General features: G+C 52.3%; 1 protein-coding gene across 6 annotated transcripts in view; it reads right to left on the bottom strand.

Annotated features, from left to right (window-relative positions):
• The window catches only part of LOC123354232 (protein-arginine deiminase type-2-like), a 162121-nt gene that overhangs the window by 32081 nt on the left and 108814 nt on the right, over positions 1 to 21226 (bottom strand). For 5 of the 6 annotated variants that reach the window (XM_044996054.1, XM_044996053.1, XM_044996055.1 and 2 more), the window contains 3 exons: positions 8904 to 8965; positions 4744 to 4861; positions 3140 to 3265 (listed from right to left, as the gene is read on the bottom strand). In XM_044996054.1, the coding sequence (XP_044851989.1) occupies positions 3140 to 3265; positions 4744 to 4861; positions 8904 to 8965 (306 nt within the window). The remainder of the gene's footprint in view (positions 1 to 3139; positions 3266 to 4743; positions 4862 to 8903; positions 8966 to 21226) is intronic. The other variant, XM_044996052.1, reaches the window with a different exon arrangement.

Genomic DNA, 21226 nt, shown 5'->3' with positions numbered 1-21226 from the left:
TAAAGATTGGATAAATCCTGTGTCCCAGAAAGGGTGCTTAAAAACTGCACGTTTAAGCGCAACGAGCCAGCCTTGAAAACACTGTAGATTTCCTTTCACGTATTATATTGTTAAATTGTTTTGAAATGATTCTAATGCACACAGAAGAAACTCAACACCCTGCGAAACACCTGTGCCAGTTTCACTCCATGTCTGAACTACTCAGAAGCATCAGAGAATTTGAGGTCAGCCAGGACAAGCATTTCAAACAGAATGCACGTGTCCTGTTTTAATGGACAGGCGCTGGCTTTCTAGCAAGGTCCCAATGGACGAAAGCTCTGAGAAGGAAGCCGCATCGCCTTGTGGCTCGAGCACTAGGCTAGCACTCAGAAGCCCTGGGCTCTCCTCCTGGCTCTTTCACTGACTTGTTGTATGTTGCAGCCCCTCTCTGTGCCTCAGTTTCTCCATCTGTAAAAGAGTGATCTTCATACTGACCTTCTTTGTAAAGCACTTTAAGATCTATGCATGAAAACGTGCTACCTAAAAGGGAGTATCATGGTGAGACTTTTTCCTGGCAATCAGGTATCAGGGGGTAGCCGTGTTAGTCTGTATCCACAATAGCAACATCTGAAGAAGTGGGTTTTTTACCCACGAAAGCTTATGCCCAAATAAATCTGTTAGTCTTTAAGGTGCCGCCGGACTCCTTGTTGTTTTCCTGGCAACGATTTTCTTAAAGCCTCTTTGCTAGATTATTTCTCCCAATCTAATAAAATTTCATCTGGGTGATATGGCTCGTGGCAGTTAAAGATCTGGTAGATAAGTCTCTCGTTGGCTGTTAATTGGAACCCAATCATATGCAGACACTGATTTATTTTTTTTTATAAATCAGCCTAAATCCCAAGTCAAACATGCTCTGGCATCTGCAACTGACTGCACTGCCCTGGTATGAAGGGCCGGCTCTGGGAGAAACATTAGGACAAAGGCACTCGCCAGAGATGCTGACGGCCCTGCTCTCTGTAACACGCCGTGTTAAATTAATGTCCAGAGGGAGAACACAGAGAGCTCACCAGTGCTCGCATCAATGGGAGCTGGCAGGGGAATCAGAGTGGAATTTTGGCAAGGGAGCGGGATCAACTCATCACTCATCCATTCACTCCCTGGCAGCTCTCAATGGTGGGCAGGTAGTTGGCCTGGTGGACGCCGGCTCTGCATTGCACTGAGCTAAGGCAGAATACGTCCCTGGGGGGAAAGGCCTCACCACTTCCCAGCTCCAACAGGAAGTGAAGGTCGTTGGCAGCGTTAAGCAGAGCACGCCCAGCGGGCATTGCCCCGTCTGTGTGACAATGGGAGATACAGTCCTGTCACTGCAGGATTGCTCATCGAATGATAAGGTGCTAGCACAGGTAAAGAGGGTCAGCTGGGTGGGTGGTGCCTTATGCTACGATCCACTCAATTCTCCTAAGCTAAGCGGCACAGAGCCTGGTTATTCAAGTAGATGGGAGACTGCCCAACAGCACCCAAAGGCTGCAGCAGGGGTAGCCAAGCTTTCTGAGCTGCATATGATAATCTTCAGAAGTTCAAGATCCAGGAGTGCCTACTGGGGCTTCGGACCTATGGGGTGCGCCTGCCTGGGTTATCGCCCTGTAGTGGGGTGGTGGGGCTAAAGATTCTGTCCCAAGCCCCGGCAGGTGCCTCCTGTGGGGCAGAAGCGCCGAGACCCCCCTCTCCATTGGGCAGAAGCTCCTAGTTCCACCACCGTATGGCAGAAGCCCCAAGCTCCCCACCGAGGCTGGGAGTTGGGGGGGCTCTGCAAGCCGCACTTTAACTGTAAAAGAGCAGCATGTGGCTTGCGAGCTGCAGTTTGGCCACCCCGGGCTATAGCAAAGCATGCTGGTTATTCAGTAGGAACCAACCGTGCACACACGTTTGCCTTAGAAAACAAACAAAACCCTCTAAGAATAAACATAATACAAACCTGGTCACCCAAGGACCCCATAACCTGATTCTGAGTCCATTCCTCCGTCTGTCTATCCCCCATTGCCTGTTATTACCCACAATGGTTTGTCTTGTGATCAGCTTAGACTGGGACAAGGTCAGTGTGTCTCCTTGCTGTGTAAAGCACCATGCACACATGTAAAGCACCATGAACACCATAGAAAGTGTGAAATATAGTCTGAAGACGTGAGGCTTTTTTTACCCATGAGAGCTTATGCCCAAATAAATCTGTTAGTCTTTAAGGTGCCGCTGGACTCCTTGTTGTTTTTGTGAAATAACAGTAACCCTAGTCTCTAGTAGATCAACTTGGCATGGTGAGGGTTCCAGCCCTGACTCGGACAACAGCAGTGCTACAGCTTGAGATTACAGGGTACGAGCAGCGGGGTGCGGGGGAATCTTACACAGACCTTCATCCCCAGGCCCTCACTTTCTTTGAGGACGAAATCCACCCTCAGGGAAAGCAGACATGAGATCCCAGGAAACAAAACATCTTGTCCTGCTTTTGCTCCCAATATGTCAGATGGAGGCAGAGACAGGAAGGGACTGTTCCCAAACTCCACCCACAGACTGAGAGAAGTCGAATAGCTTTGCTAAATTAACTAGCGGACGCGGTGAAACATGTAAACGTTAACACTGCTTGGCTCATCACAATGCTTCAGAGTTAACACCCCATTGGGAGGGAGGAGGCACTTCCCACTTGCCAGAGCTGTTGTTTCTGTCACATCTCTTTGAGACAGGCACATCTCTAGTATCGGACAGACAGCATGGCTTCAGGGTCCACATTGGGAAGGCTATCTTTGCTACTATAACGCTAGAAGCCTAGGGCGGCAGCCTAGTCTGTCACTAGTATACCTCCAATGACTCCTGATTGATACCAGCCCGAGCAAGATCAGGATCAGGTATTCTTTTACAAGACAGTCAACTTTAAATTCTGGGGGAAATGATGGAGCCACCAGAGAAGTGCTGGAACAGTGAACTACTGCCCGCTGGGTGAGTGATTCCCAAAGGGTCGATTGTTTTAGTGGGAGGGGTGTGCCTGGAAAACCTCAACAAAGCGCATACAGGAAACAAGAGAAAAGGAAAAGAAGAGTTTGCAGCACCAGAGAAGGATAAAAAGCATCATGAAACGGGGAAGGAGAAGAGAAAGAAAAGAGGAACCACTTACTCTCCACATAAAAGACTCCTACTTTGTCAGAGTCAGACATAGGAATGTAGAGAACCATTTCATACCCAGCAGGCAGTCGTTGGGGGCCTTCGGTTCTCAAGATCATCCGAGACATGTCCCGCAAATCTAAAAACAACAACAAAGGCAAATAAAGGCAGGACATCAGATCCAGCATTGTCACCGCTTCCGAGGTTATTACAGTTATCGACTAACAACCGTGTGTGGCAAATTAATGAACAAGAAACATATGGAGGTGGGTACGTGGGTCAGACTGGGAAAACCAGAGCACCTTCCCTAGGTGATCCATGAAAAGACCAATAGCAAAGGACAGTTGTAGACACCCAGAGTTTCAGAGAATTCACAAACCGCTTGCTTCTGCGCAGGTGACTCTGGAGAGGCAGGCGGTGGTCATAGCATTACTGCGCTGCGTTAGGAAGCACTGCTGTGGGCATCCGACCCCTGGTTTGGAGACGCATGGTCACACACGCGACCGTCCTGCTGCCAAGCCCCAAAACGAAGGCTGAGAACCACACAGGGGCAGACCAATCTCTTTAGCCTGGGCAATGGCTCCATTGCCTGAGTGCCGTAATTGAGCATTTCTGATGCAAACAGCTGCCAGTAATAAGAGGGAGACTGTCAGTAGCTCGCTCACAGAGAAGCCTGCTGAACAGTAAAATAAAACCAGTAACATCTCTCCAGTGTAACGAGGCACAAGTGAAGGGTAGGTCAACATGTGGGCTACAGCGGCTGGTAGGTAACGGGGGGTCTCCCCCTTGATTACACCAGCCAGTTATTACTGGAGTAAGTGGAACCAGCGAGTTGCATCTGCTCTTCACAAGTTCTCTGGTTGCCGTGCAGGGGAGATGCTGCCCTTCCCTGGTGTTACTGGCCTGTGAATCTTCACGTATGTTGGAGAAACAATCACCAGAGGTTTAGAACTGGGGAGTGAGCGCTCTGTACACAGACTCCCCCCAGGCTCTGAAAGTCTGGCCAGGTTCTTTCCTTTTCTCGCATCGACACTTGTCATAAAGACTCTGCGGGCCAAATTCTGCCCATAGTGGTATCAGCGTAACTTCCACTGTCTTCAGGATCTGTCCTCTTACCCCTGTGCAACCTCACCGAGGCAACTGGCTCCCACGGATGTAACAAACCGAGAAGGGAATTTGGGCCTGCCCTTGGAACTGAGTTAAGGATTCTGTTTGTGATGCAGGAGCCAGAAGAGAAGCCAGCTCACTCATGGCTGGGCTGTTAAACAAAGTAAAACTTACTCATCCCTAAACTGATCTGACCTGCCCCAAACACATGGGATGCCGATCTGCTGAGTCCACAGTCAATGCTGATGTAGTTGCTTTCCAGGATAGAACATCACTTTAAAAGGACACTGAAGGGTCAAATTTGGACCCAAATGCAGGGTTAGTGTCTACAAACTTTAATGCGACAGCAGCATGAAAAGTGAAAGGTCAATTAGCTTTTAAAAATTCTCCCTGCTTTGGTAACCTGCATCGTTATTAGCAACAAAGAAAAGGCCATTTAAAAACAAACCAACACTCCCCAAAGAGCGTTAACCCAACTGTGAGTTATAAAGGACAGGGGTCTGCTTATACCTTCTTTGCTGAATATTTTTTCATCGTCGCAATCCAGTCCAGAGATAAAAGGGTTGTCTTTGTCGCAGTTCACCAGCAGGATGGCTCCTTGCCCATCTGGGCCCCATGTCCAGGTTCCCTGAAAATATAACACTCTGGCTTAGGGTGGGTGCTCCCATGTCTCCCTCTAGTGTCCAACCCTAGTGACTAGCGGACGCGGTGAAACATGTAAATGTCAACACTGCTTGGCTCATCACAATGCTTCAGAGTTAACACCCCATTGGGAGGGAGGAGGCAGTTCCCACTTCCTTTAGCTCCTGGGGTTGGAGGCCTGTGGTTTCAGTGCTCGAGGCTGTGCATTCAATCCTCACTGATAAGAATGGTGCCTGCACACATGTGCCCCCAGTTTGTGCCAAACAAATCGAAGGCCACTTTTAGTAAGAGCCTCTCCAAAAACCCAAAGCAGCCTAGGTGAGCAGAGAAACTCTCCTCCATGCTACAATTGTCAGACACCGCAGCAATCTGTCTTTATCATCCCTTCCGGTCCAAAACTGCTCTGCAGTGCTGGAAAATGGTGTGTGAGGGGGAAAGGGAATCTCTAGCTAATGAAAGGATGGGCCCTCTGAACAAGTTGGAGAACTACACATGCGCTGCATGGAGACCGCAAGGAGGAACTTGCCTAGGAAGAATACCAGATCAGGCCCCTCAGACAAGTGTACACAAACCAGCGTGCTGTGAGGAGGGGAAGAGGAGGCCTTCTCCCATAACATTTAGACGGGTAATTAGGGTACCCATCTGGGAAGTGGGCGACCTCTGATTCGAGTCCCCTCCACCTGCAGTTTTGAACAGGGATCTACTGTTTCTCAGCTGAGTGCTCTAACCACTGAGCGATCCAGGAGCCAGTCCCTTTGTTCCAATGACTCTAAATTATTTATCCACCGTGCAACAGCTCCCACTGGAGAGACTGAGGGAGCTTTGCAAAAACTCAGGGGCCGAGTTTAGGCACCTCCAGGGTTGCAGCAGGAATTCTGTGCATTAGAGTGGTCCCCACCCTGGGACTGAGATACCTAAACCAGGGATTTAGGTGCCTAGCTCCTTTCGGGAATTCAGGACCTCAGCCAGATCCTCAATGTATGCAAATCAGCATAGCTCCGTTGAAATCAGCACAGCTCCACTGAAATCAGCACAGCTCCACTGAAATCAGCATAGCTCCGTCGAAATCAGTGGCGCTGTGCCGATTTATGTGGGTGCGGATCCAGGCCTCGGACCGCAAGGAGGAACTTGCCTAGGAAGAATACCAGATCGGGCCCCTCAGACAAGTGTACACAAACCAGCGTGCTGTGAGGAGGGGAAGAGGAGGCCTTCTCCCATAACATTTAGACGGGTAATTAGGGTACCCATCTGGGAAGTGGGCGACCTCTGATTCGAGTCCCCTCCACCTGCAGTTTTGAACAGGGATCTACTGTTTCTCAGCTGAGTGCTCTAACCACTGAGCGATCCAAGAGCCAGTCCCTTTGTTCCAATGACTCTAAATTATTTATCCACCGTGCAACAGCTCCCACTGGAGAGACTGAGGGAGCTTTGCAAAAACTCAGGGGCCGAGTTTAGGCACCTCCAGGGTTGCAGCAGGAATTCTGTGCATCAGAGTGGTCCCCACCCTGGGACTGAGATACCTAAACCAGGGATTTAGGTGCCTAGCTCCTTTCGGGAATTCAGGACCTCAGCCAGATCCTCAATGTATGCAAATCAGCATAGCTCCGTTGAAATCAGCACAGCTCCACTGAAATCAGCACAGCTCCACTGAAATCAGCATAGCTCCGTCGAAATCAGTGGCGCTGTGCCGATTTATGTGGGTGCGGATCCAGGCCTCGGACTGCACCTCTCTCCACTCAGGCTATTCCATTGACAGGTGTCCCGCGCAGCATCAACTGGTCATAGATGAAAAACTGTAATGAGCAAGCAGGCTTTCGAGTGAAAAGATCGTGTGCAGATCACATCTTTACCTTGAGAGAGAACTGACTGAGAAAGGGCCAGCCTGCCAGAGAAGATTAGTCTTGAACGTCATAGATTTCACCAGAGCTTTCAATGACATTCATAGAGAGTCGCTATGGAACATCTTGTGACAATATGGGCTTCCAAGAAAGATACTGCCACTGGTCAAGATGAGTACAAAGGTTCAAAATGGAGAGGAAGTGGCGAGACCAATCACTGGAGTACTGAATCCTAACATCCTTGATTATTTTGATTATGATCAGGGCCGCCCAGAGGAGGGGGCAAGAGGGGCAATTTGCCCCAGGCCCCGGGCCCCACAGGAGCCCCCACGAGAGTTTTTCGGGGCCCCTGGAGCAGTGTCCTTCACTCGCTCGGGGGGGCCCGGAAAACTCTTGCGGGGCCGGGCCCAGGAGCTTCTTCCGCTCCCGGTCTTCGCCGGCGGGGGGGGGGGCGGTCCTTGCGCTCCAGGGCGGAAGGCCCCCCCCACTGGTGAATTACCGCCGAAGCGGGACCCGCCGCTGAAGTTCAGCCTGGTCTTCGGTGGTAATTTGGCAGCGGGGGGGCCCTTCCGTTCCGGGACCCGCCGCCGAAGTGCCCCGAAGACCCGCGGTGGGGGCCCCCCCTCCGCCGAATTACCGCCGAAGACCGGGCTGCACTTCAGCGGCGGGTCCCACTTCAGCGGTAATTCAGCGGCGGGGGCCCCCCGCCGCGGGTCTTCAGGGCACTTCGGCGGCGGGTCCCGGAACGGAAGGGCCCCCCGCCGCCGAAGACCCCAGACCCCCGGAATCCTCTGGCCGGCCCTGATTACGATGAATTACCTGATGTGAAGAGCAACATCAAAAGACGATACAGGAGTTATATGGAACAGAGGAAAACGTCAAGTTCTTGACTTTGCAGGTGACATTGGTCTGTTGGACACAGATGCTGATGCCGTGAACAGGACCCCTGTCGATTGCAAGCGTGAGGCTGCCAAAGTAGGACTAACAATCAGCCAAAAGAAAATGAAAGTCAGGATTGTTGAAAGAGGAATTAGCAATGATGATATATACGTGATTGACAGAATAGAATACAGCATGGTTAGTGAGATTGTCTACCTTGGGATCACAATCTGTGCTGATGGCCAACTCCATAAAGAGTTGCAAAGGCAAATGGTGCTTTTTTTGAGCCTGGCTAATATTTGAAAAAATAAGGCGATTCACACAAGAAACAAGATAAAGTTATACGACGTCACGGTGATACCTACACTGTGACATGCGTCTGAAACTTGGCAAATGCTCGAAGCCCACAGCAGGAAACGTAACCCATCCCATCAGAGATACTTGCAGAGAATACACCGTGTCCACTGATGGGATATAAGTAACTAACGCTGATGTGCTACAAAGGACTGGCCAACCGCCTGTAGGGACAATGATTCAATGGTCTGGCCATGTTGTACTGATGCGAAACCACCAGATTCCTAGACAAGTCCCTGACTGGATACCACTTGGTGGAAGATGGGAAAGCAGAGGACAACAGATGACATATAAAAAATACCATTGAGAAAGATATCGCTGTCATGGAAACAGTCTATAATGGAGCAAGGAATGTGCCACCAGACAGATGGAGGTAGAGACACAGGGTTGCCTCATGTGTCACAATGCGTGAGAACATCGAATCCACCCGGATCTACCCCTCGCAGAGGCATCCAAGTGTGTTACCGCACAGGATGTAGCTCCCCCTCAGCCACATGATCGGCAGCTCCTGGAAGCCGGCCCTGTGTAGGGGGTGCAGCCACTAGTGGCTGTGTCAGAGGCGTTGGGTCCTATGCCAGATGCTGTTACTCTGGGGAAAACAACATAGCGTCTCTCTAACTCTGCCGCCCCCAGCTTCCTGTGGGGAAGAACAATCAGCCTGAAGCGCAATTTAAACCCTGCATCAGCTGACTGCGATTGACTCCGGCTGTGCCTGCATCGGGCTGTACGTGGGCACCATGGGCCGGACCCAGATTCTAAGGGAAGGAAAGTCACACGTTTATTGAACAGCGATTTCATTCCAGGCTCCACCCCCGGGCCCAGGAGTCACATTTCACAACGTGTCCTAAGGGGCCAGGAACAAGTGGATCCTTTAAAAAACCCACGTGGAAAGGCCTGTCGGAGTCTGCAGCGCCCTGCTGACACATGCTAGGGTGATGGAACCAAAGGCAAACTCACCTTCCTCGGGTTGTTCTTTTCGACCACTCCGTCGCGATCTGCGTCGACGTCCAGAGAGATCCCTAGGAACACAACACATCTGGTCAGATCCCTGCTCACCTGAGCCCCGCAGTGCAAATAAGAATTGAGGGCTGGTGCAGCGGGCAGAAGGGACAATAAAACAATCTGCATGGAACTCAATATTCAGTGGACGTGACAAACCCATTTTACAGATTTATAGGTTGCAAAGCCAGAAGGGACCACAGTGATCATCTAGTCTGACCTCCTGTTCAGCACGGGCCAGAGACCATCCCTAAAATAATGCCCAGCGCAGAGCTTTTCGAAACCTATCGCATCTCGCTCTACAAATCGTGAGTGATGGAGAAGCCACCACGACCCTTGGTAAATTGTTCAGCTGAGCGACTTGGGCTGGGTTTAAGGCGGGCTTTCCAATCCTTCCGTCGGTCTCATAGAATCTCAGGGTTGGAAGGGACCTCAGGAGGTATCTAGTCCAACCCCCTGCTCAAAGCAGGACCACTCCCCTCATGGCTCTCCTCTGAATCCTCCCCAGTGTATCAACAGCCTTCATGAGTTGTGGACGTCCCTTCTGAATCGCCGGGGAGGCAAGTGAGTTAAGCCCTGAAGAGAGACCAAGTCTGCACTGGCCCCCTCCGCATTCATTCAGGTGACCAATCTCACCTGGGTTTTGGAGCCCTCCAGGGGTGGGCGCTAGGCCTGTTCATTAAGAGCAGCCACACTAGGTGCAGCTGGGCCCAGCATTGGCATCACATCATGAGGCAAGAGACACTGGTGAACTCCCTGGCCGCTCCTTGGCTCAGTAGCGGAGAAATTGTGGAGGCGACGCCCAGTGCTGAGGTATCAGCATCCCCCCTTGACAAGACAGTTTGCAGAGCCCTAAGCAAAGTGATGCAGCCAGGGCCCCGTCCAGCCCCCTCCCAGAGCCCCGCTAGGTCTCGCTGCCTCCTCTGTTGTCTCCTGTTGAAGACTCCCCGGTGGCCGTGGCATTAGGTGAGCTGGGAAGCCAGCGGGGGAGCTGCAGGATGAGGGGGAGCTGAGCAGGGGAGGGCAGGATGGGCATTCAGGGGCCGATGTGCCACTGATTTTGCTCCTTGCATTGACACCCGTGCACATGGAGTGCACTTTGCACAGGTGCCAGTTCCCCCCGACATGCAAGGGCAATGGAGAAGCAGGACTTCAGGGCCAGTAGTGGCCCAGCGGCCCCAGAGCTGCGGACGGAGATGGAGCCAGTGATTTGCTGGCACTGGGCAGGGTGAAGGGCAGGTGTGTGCGTAAGGGTCCTAGAATCACACAGACATTAACGATGCTTTACACTTCTCCAACGTATCCACTCCGGGGGCTCAAAGTGCTTTATAACGAAATTACCCATCTCACCTGGGCGCTGTGAGGCTATCACGTGACTATACTAAATGGGGAAACTGAGGCACAGGGAGGTTAAAGTGACTTGCCCAAGGTCATACTCCTCAAGACTGCTGACTCCCCTGTCTGTGCCTTAACAACCACCCTAGCTGTCTTCCAGCAGCTAGCTCTTACCTAGCACTAGAGAAACTAGGTCGGTATCATTTCCCCCATTTTACAGATGGGGAAACTGAGGCACAGAGCGGGGACAGTACCTGCCCAAGGTCACCCAGCAGGCTAAGAGCAGAGCTGGGACTAGAACCTACATCTCCCGAGTCTCAGTCCAATGCTCTATCCATTAGGATACCCTGCCCCCTGGGTATCCTAATGTCCAGGATGGCCACTGACTGGAGCCCAGACCAGGCCTCTCCCTTTGTGGCTGCCCTGCTGAACAGCACATTTTCCAGAGGCCCTCGCTTGCAGCTCAGTGCACAAAAATAAAACCAGCGCCGTCATGTGCTCCGGCAGGGGGTTAGGCAGATTAAGGGGAAATGTCACAAGGATTGTTTTCACCGGGCCCAGGACACTTCAGAGAAGCAGAAGAGAAAGAAACTAAGGAGCGGTTGGCTCTTCTCTTCTCCCTCTGGTGCTGCCCAGTCACCAGATTCTGCCTAAGCTGGAATCATTTCTGGTAGGACATGGCCCAGTGGCTAGAGCACAGGACAAGGAGCCAGTGTAACCCTCCTGGGTGTGTCTGTCCCAGCTAGTGGCACTGAGACCACTTAGACGTTAATGAGTCTGCTACAGCCTTAGCTAGTAGCCATGTGGCTTTTAACTCATGCAGTAGAGGCTCATGCACTAAGCTTCAGTGGTCCCAACTTCGATCCTAACGCCCGGGGTCTGTCGGTGTTACACCAGGACTCCTGGGTTCCACTCTGAGATCAAGGAGCATGTGCAGTTCAGTGGGTGTCAGGATGCCTGCGCTCTGCGGTGTGACATGGGGTAAGCCGCCGCCTTTCTGTGCCTCAGTTTCCCCATCTGTAAAAATGAAGATAACACTCCCCTTTGTAAAGAGCCCTGCCCTTGCACCAGATCTGTAAGTGTGAGAGCTCGCTGAGGAAGGAAGGGCTTCGGCCGTCACATTAGAAAGGCCTAATCTCCTCCTTTCGTGTCCCCCCGCCCCAGATATTATTTCACTCCTCCATACTGCATGGGGGGCTTGGTTTACTACAACTGACCCCTGGAAAGCTGCTGCCTCTAGTCAGCCTGCAGGTCTGAGCAAATAATTGAGTTCTCCGTTTGGTGGCCAAACCGAAAAACAGAAAAAAAAAGTTCAGCTGCTTTCAAACCAAAAATGATTTTCCCGCTGTTCTTCCTCGCCAAAGGGGAAAACTGAAACATTTTGTTTGCACTGAATGAAACGTTTCGAATGTCATTTGGAATGGCTATTTTCTAAACAAAATAGCCAAACGGTTCATTTTGAACATGTCAAAATGAAACATTGCTTGCAGTGTTGTTGTAGCCATGTCAGTCCTAGGGTATTAGAGCGACAAGGTGGGGGAGTACAGTTGCCAGGCATCTGCTTTTTTTACCGGAAAGCCCTGTCGAAAAGGGACCCTGGTGGCTCCAGTCGGTAACGGTAACCGGGCCGTTAAAAGTCCAGTCGGCAGCACAGCGGCGGTAGCTCTCTACCTACCCTAGCGCCAAGTGCTGCCCTCGCGCCAGAGTGCCAGCTCCGCAACTCCCATTGGCTGGGAACCGTGACCAATGGGAGCTGAGGGGGCGGCACCTGCGGGCACGAGGGTAGCGCGTGGAGCCTCTCTGGCCGAACATGTGTCTAGGGGCTGCACGGACCTGGTGGCCACTTCCTGGGAGCTGCGGTAAGCGCTGCCGGGACCCCGTACCCCACACACCCCAATCCACTGCCCCTATCCCCCCCAACACACCAACCTTCTGCCCCAGCCCGGAGCCCCCTCCTGCACCCCAAACCCCTCATGCCTGGCCCCACCCCAGAGCCTGCCCCCCCAGCTGGAGTCCTCACCCCCTCCCGCACTCCAACCCCTGCCCCAGCCCAGTGAAAGTGAGTGAGGGTGGGGGAGAGCGAGCGACAGAGGGAGGGGGGATGGAGCGAGTGGGGGCAGGGCCTCAGAGAAGGGGCATGGCAGGGGTGGGGCTTTGGGATGGGGCGGGACAGGGGGTGGGGCAGGGGCATTCGGTTTTGTGCAATTAGAAAGTTGGCAACCCTATGGGGAGGTCATATCTTTTATGGACCAACTTCTGTTGGTGAGAGACACAAGCTCCTGCTTACAAAGAGCGCTCTTCTTCAGCTCCGGAAAACGTTGACACGTCTGAAAAGAAAGTCGAGGGTTTTGTTTGGCCAAAACTATTCGCCAAATTCGACCCAAATTCATGAACAGTTTTGGTGCCCCGAAAGATGCATTTTTTGGACCAATTTCCATTGGCCAAAAAGATTTCGCTCAGCTCTATGCACAGCACAAGCTCTCAGCTACAAGGCAAGTGGCACAGATCCCGGACAGACAGACCGACGAGAGGTGAAATTCCAGCCCAGGAGTGCGGCTTCCCGTTTCCATAATGCAGCCCTCTGTGGTAGCTTGCGCGGGAGAACCCAGATCTCTGGCTTTGTACTGTTCAGTGCTGGCCCTAAACCAAACCAGCTGGGGCAGGAGGGTGGCTTTGCTCTTCCAGCGTGACAGGAGAAACTGAAGCCGGGAGCAAATATTTAAAGGCATGTACTGATGACCCCACCAGAGACGTGAAACTTCTCAAAGCTGCATGCCGGGTGTTTAGACACAGGGTCAGTTAAAGCCAGCACCTAGTCTCATGTCCAGCTATCTCCCAGGAGGACATGCTGGGTTTCAGACATGGGCGGGTGGGTACAGAGAGGTGTGCATGTTTAAAAATTCATATCCGATCCTCAATAAAGAAATGGCTGAGGCACCATTTTGGCTCACGCTCAAAGGCGTTAGTGAGCGATCGGGGTTTTAAATCAGTGCTCCCACCGGGACTAGTCGTTTTCACTCACATAGCACTTAGGGTTGCCAGGTGCCTGGTCAAAAAGAGACCTTGGCGGCTTCGGTTGGCACCGACCGGGCCGTTAAAAGTCCGGTCAGCGGTGCAGCTGGGGCTCGGGGCTAAGGCAGAATCTGCTCCGCACTGCTCCAGGAAGTGGCTGCCAGGTCCCTGTGGCCCCTAAGCACACGGGCAGCCAGGGACTGGGAGGCTCCGCACGCTGCCCCTCCCTGAGTACTGGCTCTGCAGCTCCCATTGGCTGGGAACTGTGACCAATGGGAGCTATGGGGCTGGTGCCTGCAGGTGCAAAGGCAGCATGCACTGTGCAGAGCCGCCTGGCTGCCCATGCACCTAGAGGCTGCAGGGACCTGGCAACTGTTTCCTCGGAGCCGTAGTAAGCACCACAGGGACCCTGCCCCCCTCCCACACCCAACCCCCTGCCCCAGCCTGGAGCCCTCTCCTGCACCCCAAACCCTGCACCCCACCACAGAGCCTAGGGTTGCCAGCTGTCTAATCACACAAACCCAAACACCCTTGCCCCACCCCCTCCCTGAGGCCCCGCCCTGCTCACTCCACCCCCCCCAGCACTTGCTCTCCCCCACCCCCACTCACTTTCATGGGGCTGGGGCAGGGGGTTGGGTTGCGGGAGAGAGTGAGGGCTCTGGGCTGGGGGCGAGGGGTTCGGAGTGTGGGAGGGGGCTCTGGGCTGAGCCTGAGGCAGGGGGTTGGGGTACAGGATGGGGTGTGGGGTGCAAACTCTGAGAGGGAGTTTGTGTGCAGGAGGGGGCTCAGGGCTAGGGATCGGGGTGTGGGTGGGGAATTGGGGTGCGGGCTCTGGGAGGGAGTTTGGATGTAGGAGGGGGCTCAGGAATGGGGCAGGGGGTTGGGGTGCAGGAGAGGGTGCGGGGTCTGGGAGGGAGTTTGGGTGCAGGAGGGGGCTCTGGGCTGGAGCAGGGGGTGGGGTTATGGGAGGGGGTGCAGGGTCTGGGAGGGAGTGTGGGACGGGGCTCAGGGCTGGGACAGGGGTTGGGATGTGGAGGGGGGGTAAGGGGTGCAGGCTCTGGGAGGGAGTTTGGGTGAAGGAGGGGGCTCTGGGCTGGGGTTGGGGTGCAGGCGGGAGTGAGGGGTGCGGGCGCCAGCCGGGGCACTTACCTTGGGTGGCTTCCAGTCAGCGGCACAGGGGAGCTAAGGCAGCTCCCTGCCTGCCCTGGCCCCGCAGCTGGGCCATCCCTGGGGGAGCACGGGGGGCTCTGCACGCTGCCCCTGCCCGCAAGCACCACCTCTGCAGCTCCCATTGGCCGCAGTCTCCAGCCAATGGGAACTGCGGAGGTGGTGCTTGCAGGCAGGAGCAGTGCGCGGAGACCCCCTGCCTACCCCCAGGGGCTGCAGGAACATGCCTGGGATTCTGGGAGTGGCGCGGGGCCAGGGCTGGCAGGGCGCCTGCCTTAGCCCTGCTGGGCTTTAAGTGGATTAAAATCTCCTGGTTCGGCTTCAGTAGCCTCTGGGAGATAGAGCCCGATTCCAGGAGACTCCCAGCGAAACCGGGAGGGTTGGCAACCCCACTGGAGCCCCCTCCTGCACCCCAAAGCCCTCATCTCCCACCCCACCCAGAGCCCACACCCCCAGCCGGAGCCCTCATCCCAACCCCCTGCCCCAGCCCGGTGAAAGTGAGTGAGTGAGGGTGGGGAAGAGTGAGCGACCGGGGGCCGGGGGGATGGAATGAGCAGGGGCGGAGCCTCAGAGAAGGGGCAGGGCATGGGCGGGGCCTCAGAGAAGGGGCGGGGCAGGGGTGTTCGGTTTTGTGTGATTAGGAAGTTGGCAGCCCCAGTAGCACTACACATGCAGATGGCACTTCACAGGCATGGAGGTGCGGTAGGAAGTTCCACAGAAAATCTCAGGGGCACTCTATGGTCCTATTCCCACCACTCCATGTCCTGGTCATGCATCAGTGGTGCACCCATGGACAGTCCCAGGACTCTGCTACAAACCCCAGGAGACCCTTAGACCCCACCCAAGTACAGAACCTTTGCAAGCTCCCTAGCCACCACTTGAAACCTTAAAACTCCTGCTCAGATGGTCCTGCTGTTTTTACACAGACACCCCCCCCGACCCCCTTTGTTTTCAAAGTGGGGTTCAAGCAGCTTGAATCAGGGACTTGGGGCCAAGTCCAAAACCCACTGAAGTCAGTGAGAGTCTTTCTGCCCATTTCAATGCGCTTTGGATCATGCCACAGGAGCTAGATTCTGCTCTCGTTTACACTGGTATAAAGCAGGAGCAACTCCATAGAAATCAGGGGAGTTACTTCGGATTTCTACTGGTGTAAACGAGAGCAGAATCTTGTTCCTGTGGCATGATCCAAAGCGCATTGAAATGGGCAGAAAGACTCTCACTGACTTCAGTGGGCTTTGGATCGGGCCCCAAGTTCCTGATTCAAGCCGCTTGCCCCCGGACTCTGCAGCTATCCATTATCGTTACTGTAACCCCCGGGAGCTCTCGCTGTGGGGCGGGACCCCAGCGTGCTCGGCGCTGTACGGATACCAAACAGAACGACAATCCTCGCTCCTCCGGTGGGAGCAAAATAGTGTATTTGACACAGGCGTGGCTCCGAACGGCACCCACTGAGGCCGGTGGCGCCTCCCGAACAGTTTCATGGTAGCAAACCCAGTGGTTTCTCGGCGCCCGGTGTTGGATTTCAGCACCTAGCTTTGCCACTAGCTGCCTATTTCAACACGTCGTGCGGGAGCAGGATTTGCACTGAGGGTGTTTCTTTTTAAAGGCATCTTGCCGTGTTATAAACAGTCAGGGCAAGACCAACCCCCTCGTTAGGAGAGGAATTTTTGGCTGCGACTTCGCTCAGCCTTTAGGTCATCTCCCGGCTTGGGAAGATAAAAATCTCGTCCTCACACTCCTCGCTGGTGCGTCCTTCCTCTTGGCATCGCCTGCAAGACTCCCGCCGACTTCCATTACGCAGGGCTGATTCTGCAAACTTGCACTCGCAGTCCCACCGAGACCCCTCGCCCCAGTAAGGGTTAGAGAACAGAGGTGGCGGAAGCTTCCTAACACGGGGGTGTGGGGGGGGAGGAGGAAATGGTGCCTGAACCGTGGCCCCACCCCCCCGCACTGCCCCTCCCCCTCAAGCCTCCACCCTTGCGCTGCCCCTCCCCATCGCTCATCCTTATGGCTGGTAAAAAGTGGGAGGGCTCTTTTAAAACTGGGGGGCCCCCCATGACTCCCCCCATTAGAGAATCAGGCCCTTGGGGTGCCACTCCTGCAATTGGCTGTGTGCGGATGGACGCTTGCAGCTGTGTGGAGCCCTGCTGAAGTCAAGAAGGACCCTTCTACAGGATCAGGGCCCTGTTTTGTAGCTACGGGCCTGACACAAAATCTCAGATCTAAACGCGCCATAACTTTGCAGTGTCCTTTGAGGAAGAGGCTGCCGTTGGTCATGTGTTTTTGTACAACACTCCTGAGGTCCCTTCCAACCCTGCTACCCTACGAACACAAACAGCAATAGGCCTCGCTCCTGCCTTGCTACCACTTTACAAATACGAGAGCCCCTATCTATCAGTAGATCAAACTGCAGCTCATGAATATTGATCACTCTCACTGTATGTTGCATCAGTTTATTTAGTCACTGTCATAACTATAAAGGGAAGGGAACAGCCCTCCTGTGTACAATACTATAAAATCTCTCCTGGCCAAAGACACCAAAATCCTTTTACCTGTAAAGGGTTAAGCAGCTCAGGTCACCTGGCTGACACCTGATCCAAAGGACCAATAAAGGGACAAGATACTTTCAAATCTTGGTGGGGGGAAGGATTTGTTTGTGTGCTCTTTGGTTTGGGGGTTGTTCGCTCTTGGGACTAAGAGGGACCAGACATCAATCCAGGCTCTTCAAATCTTTCTGAACCAGTCTCTCATATTTCAAACTTGTAAGTAACAGCCAGGCAAGGCGTGTTAGGTTTATCTTTGTTTTCTCAACTTGTAAATGTTCCTTTTTGCTAAGAGGATTTACCTCTGCTTGCTGTAACTTTGAACCTAAGGCTAGTGGGGGTTCCTCCGGGCTCTGTGAATCTGATTACCCTGTGAAGTTATTTTCCATCCTGATTTTACAGAGATGATTTTTACCTTTCTTTAATTAAAAGCCTTCTTTTTAAGAACCTGATTGATTTTGCCTTGTTTTACGATCCAAGGGGGTTGGATCTGCACTCACCAGGAATTGGTGGGGGAAAGGTTGGGGAATGGTTAATTTCTCCTTGTTTTAAGATCCAAGGGTTTGGATCGGTGTTCACCAGGAACTTGGTGGAGAAGTCTCTCAAGGCTACTGGGAGGGAGATAGTCTGGGGGGAAGGTAGACAGAGTTTCCCAAATAACTCTTAAAGGATTTGGGTGGTGGCAGTAAAACCAGATCTAAGCTGGTAATTAAGCTGAGAGGTTCTCATGCAGGTCCCCACATCTGTACCCTAGAGTTCAAAGTGGGGAAGGAACCTTGACAGTCACACTGATCACGGTAATACACTCTCGATTGTATTGAATACTGCTGCTAATACTGAATAAAGTTTTTCCTCTATACAGGCAAATGGATTTGGGCCGATCACAATATTCTGCTCCTAAGAAGAAGTCACAGCTCCAAAGTGTTTAATGAAGGCCCCTGTATCTCCCACAACCTTTCCGTTTGCTCTCCGCCTTGCTATCAAACTCACTGCTTCTTCGCCACCAGTCGCCTTTTGCACACATGCTTCAAGGGAGTCATTTTTCCACGGCGGCATGGGACTGGAGAGACGGCTCCAGTATATCAGGTTTCCAGACACATTTCAAGACATCACGTGAAACAATTCTGTCCCCGCGTAAGCTGTTTTGCTGCTAAAGGCGACGGTAGAAACAACTCGGGCAACTACAGTTACTTTCGAGTGACTTTTACACGTGAAAAAGAGCCTCTAGGCCCAGTGCCAAAAGCAGCAGAACCTCAGCTAAAGACGGTGAAGACAAACTACCGCCATTTCCTCTGCACGAGCCCTGCGCAAACCAGATGCCACGGCTAGGTTCTGATTTGCATTTTGCAGCTGTGACTCAGAAGCAAAGCAAATCGACAACGCTGCTAACTGGATGTATTGGCGTAACAAAGCAGACTCCTCCTCACTCTTGTGCATCTGCAGGGACGGCATCCAGGCCATGCAGAAAACGTCAAGCATTTGTATTTCAGACGTGTCTAAAAGGTGCAGCTGAGATCAGCGCTCCATGGTGGTAGGTGTTGTATAGACACATCTCGGAGATGCTCTCTGCCTGGAGGCACTTGGGCCCAGATCCTTGATTTCAATTGGAAGTTAGGCATCCCTAGGGTGACCAGACAGCAAGTGTGAAAAATCGGGATGGGGGTGGAGGGGTAATAGGAGCCTATAAGAAAAAGACCCAAAAATCGGGACTATCCGTATAAAATCAGGACATCTGGTCACTCTAGACATCCCAATACCTTTGAGGATCTGGGCCCTGCAAGATAAAGAACCAAAAACAGACTAAGGACCAGCAGAGAAAATGATACCGGGGGTGGGGGGGAAACTGAGGCATAGAAAGTTTCCCACCTGTATTTTTGGAAGTGCTTGGCACACACAGGCAGGCCAGATTTTAAAGCATTCAACTTCCATTTAGGCATCCAAGCGAGAGGCCTAAGAGCACCATGCCTTGGGTGCATGCTTCTTTGCTGAGCCCTTTTTAAAAAAATCTGGCCATTTGCATCACCAAGGGGGCTGCTGGCTTGTTTGAAAATCTGACCCCAACGCTGAGTGCTGAGCCCTGGAAATTTTCAGCATGGGCTCGTCTGAAAACCTGGATTTAAGTGACTTGCTACGGTCAGCCAGGGAGACTATGACCAAGCCAGGAATTGAACCCAGATCTCTGGAATCGCAGACAAGTAACTATCACAGAAGTATCCATGCTTGCCAAACTGGACAGACTCTGTCATAACTATAAAGGGAAGGGAACAGCCCTCCTGTGTACAATACTATAAAATCCTTTCTGGCCAGACACCCCAAAATCCTTTTACCTGTAAAGGGTTAAGAAGCTCAGGTAACCTGGCTGACACCTGACCCAAAGGACCAATAAGGGGACAAGATACTTTCAAATCTTGGTGGGGGGAAGGATTTGTTTGTGCTCTTTGGTTTGGGGTTGTTTGCTCTTGGGACTAAGAGGGACCAGACATCAATCCAGGCTCTCCAAATCTTTCTGAACCAGAATCTCATATTTCAAACTTGTAAGTAACAGCCAGGCAAGGCGTGTTAGGTTTATCTTTGTTTTCTCAACTTGTAAAATGTTCCTTTTTGCTAAGAGGATTTACCTCTGTTTGCTGTAACTTTGAACCTAAGGCTGGAGGAGGTTCCTCTGGGCTATATGAATCTGATTACCCTGTAAAGTTATTTTCCATCCTGATTTTACAGAGATGATTTTTACCTTTCTTTCTTTAATTAAAAGCCTTCTTTTTAAGAACCTGATTGATTTTGCCTTGTTTTAAGATCCAAGGGGATTGGATCTGGACTCACCAGGAATTGATGGGGGAAAGGAGGAGGGATGGTTAAAATCTCCTTGTGTTAAGATCCAAGGGGTTAGATCGGTGTTCACCAGGAACTTGGTGAAGAAGTCTCTCAAGACTATCCAGGGAAGGGAGCTAGTATTTGGGAGTTGTGGCAGCAAAACCAGATCTAAGCTGGTAATTCAGTTTAGGAGTTCACATGCAGGTCCTCATATCTGTACTCTAAAGTCCAGAGTGGGGAAGGAACCTTGACAGGCTCGCACGGCTCTTCAAAAAAGAAAAAGCCCCAGTACTGGTTATTTTTTCCATCATTAGGGAAAAAGCCAAGAGAGTAGATGGTGTGCCTGGGCTCGTACATTTTCATAACAATATTGCAGCACTGGATTCTCACCTCCCAGTTGTGTTAGGGTTACCGATGAGTCCAGAGTATAACTCCAGATCAGAACATAGAATCACTGAGATGTAGGACTGGAAAGGAAATCGATAGATCTAGTCCACTCCCTTGCCCCGAAGCAGGACTAGGGCCTGGTTTACACTGGGTGGGGGGTGTCGATGTAAGATACCGTAGCTGAAGTCAACGTATCTTATTTTGACTCACCTCCCGTCCTCACGTGGCTCCCCCGTCGACTCTGCTACCGCCTCTCACCCTGGTGGAGTTCCGGGGTCGACGGGAGCGCGTTCGGGGATCGATATATCGCATCTGGATGAGACGCGATATATCAATCCCCGATAAATCGATCACTATCCGCTGATCCGGTGGACTGTCTGGACGTACCCTAAGTATTGTCTGTAGACCATCCCCAACAGGGGTTTGTCTAACCTGTTCTTACAAACCCCCAGGGACAGAGAGTCCATAGCCTCCCTAGGTAATTTGTTCTGGTAATTTGTGCTTAACTACCCAAACATCCTTAAACCGGGCATGCATGAGAGAGAGAGAGACAAATGACAAATACATAATGGGGAATAACTGGCTTGGCAGCAGCACTGCTGAGAAAGAGCTAGGAGTTGTGGGGGATCACAACCTCAGCGATGCGATCCTGTTGCAAAGGAAGTAGATGCAATTTTAGGTTGCATTGACAGAGGCATAGCATGCAAGTCACGGGAGGGGATAGTACCGCTCTACTCGGTGCTGGTTAGGCCTCAGCTGGAGGACGGGGTCCCATTTTGGTCACCGCTGTATAGAAAGGATGTAGAGAAACTGGAAAGGATCCAGAAATGAGCAACAAAGACGATCAAAGGGCTGGAATTCAAGCCGTACAAGGAAAGGCTGAAGGAACTGGGTACGGTTAGTTTGGAAAAGAGGAGATTAAGGGGGCCATGACAGCGGTTTTCAAGTACTCGAAAGGCTGCCCTAAAAAGGATGGAGAAAAATTGTTCTCTCTTGCCACAGGGGGCAGGACAAGCGGTGATGGGT

Source organism: Mauremys mutica, chromosome 21 (genome assembly GCF_020497125.1).
Source record: "Mauremys mutica isolate MM-2020 ecotype Southern chromosome 21, ASM2049712v1, whole genome shotgun sequence".
In the NCBI taxonomy this organism is placed as follows: Eukaryota; Metazoa; Chordata; order Testudines; family Geoemydidae; genus Mauremys; species Mauremys mutica.
Note: the sequence above shows the minus strand (reverse complement) of the source record. Positions and strands in the feature narration are given on the sequence as shown.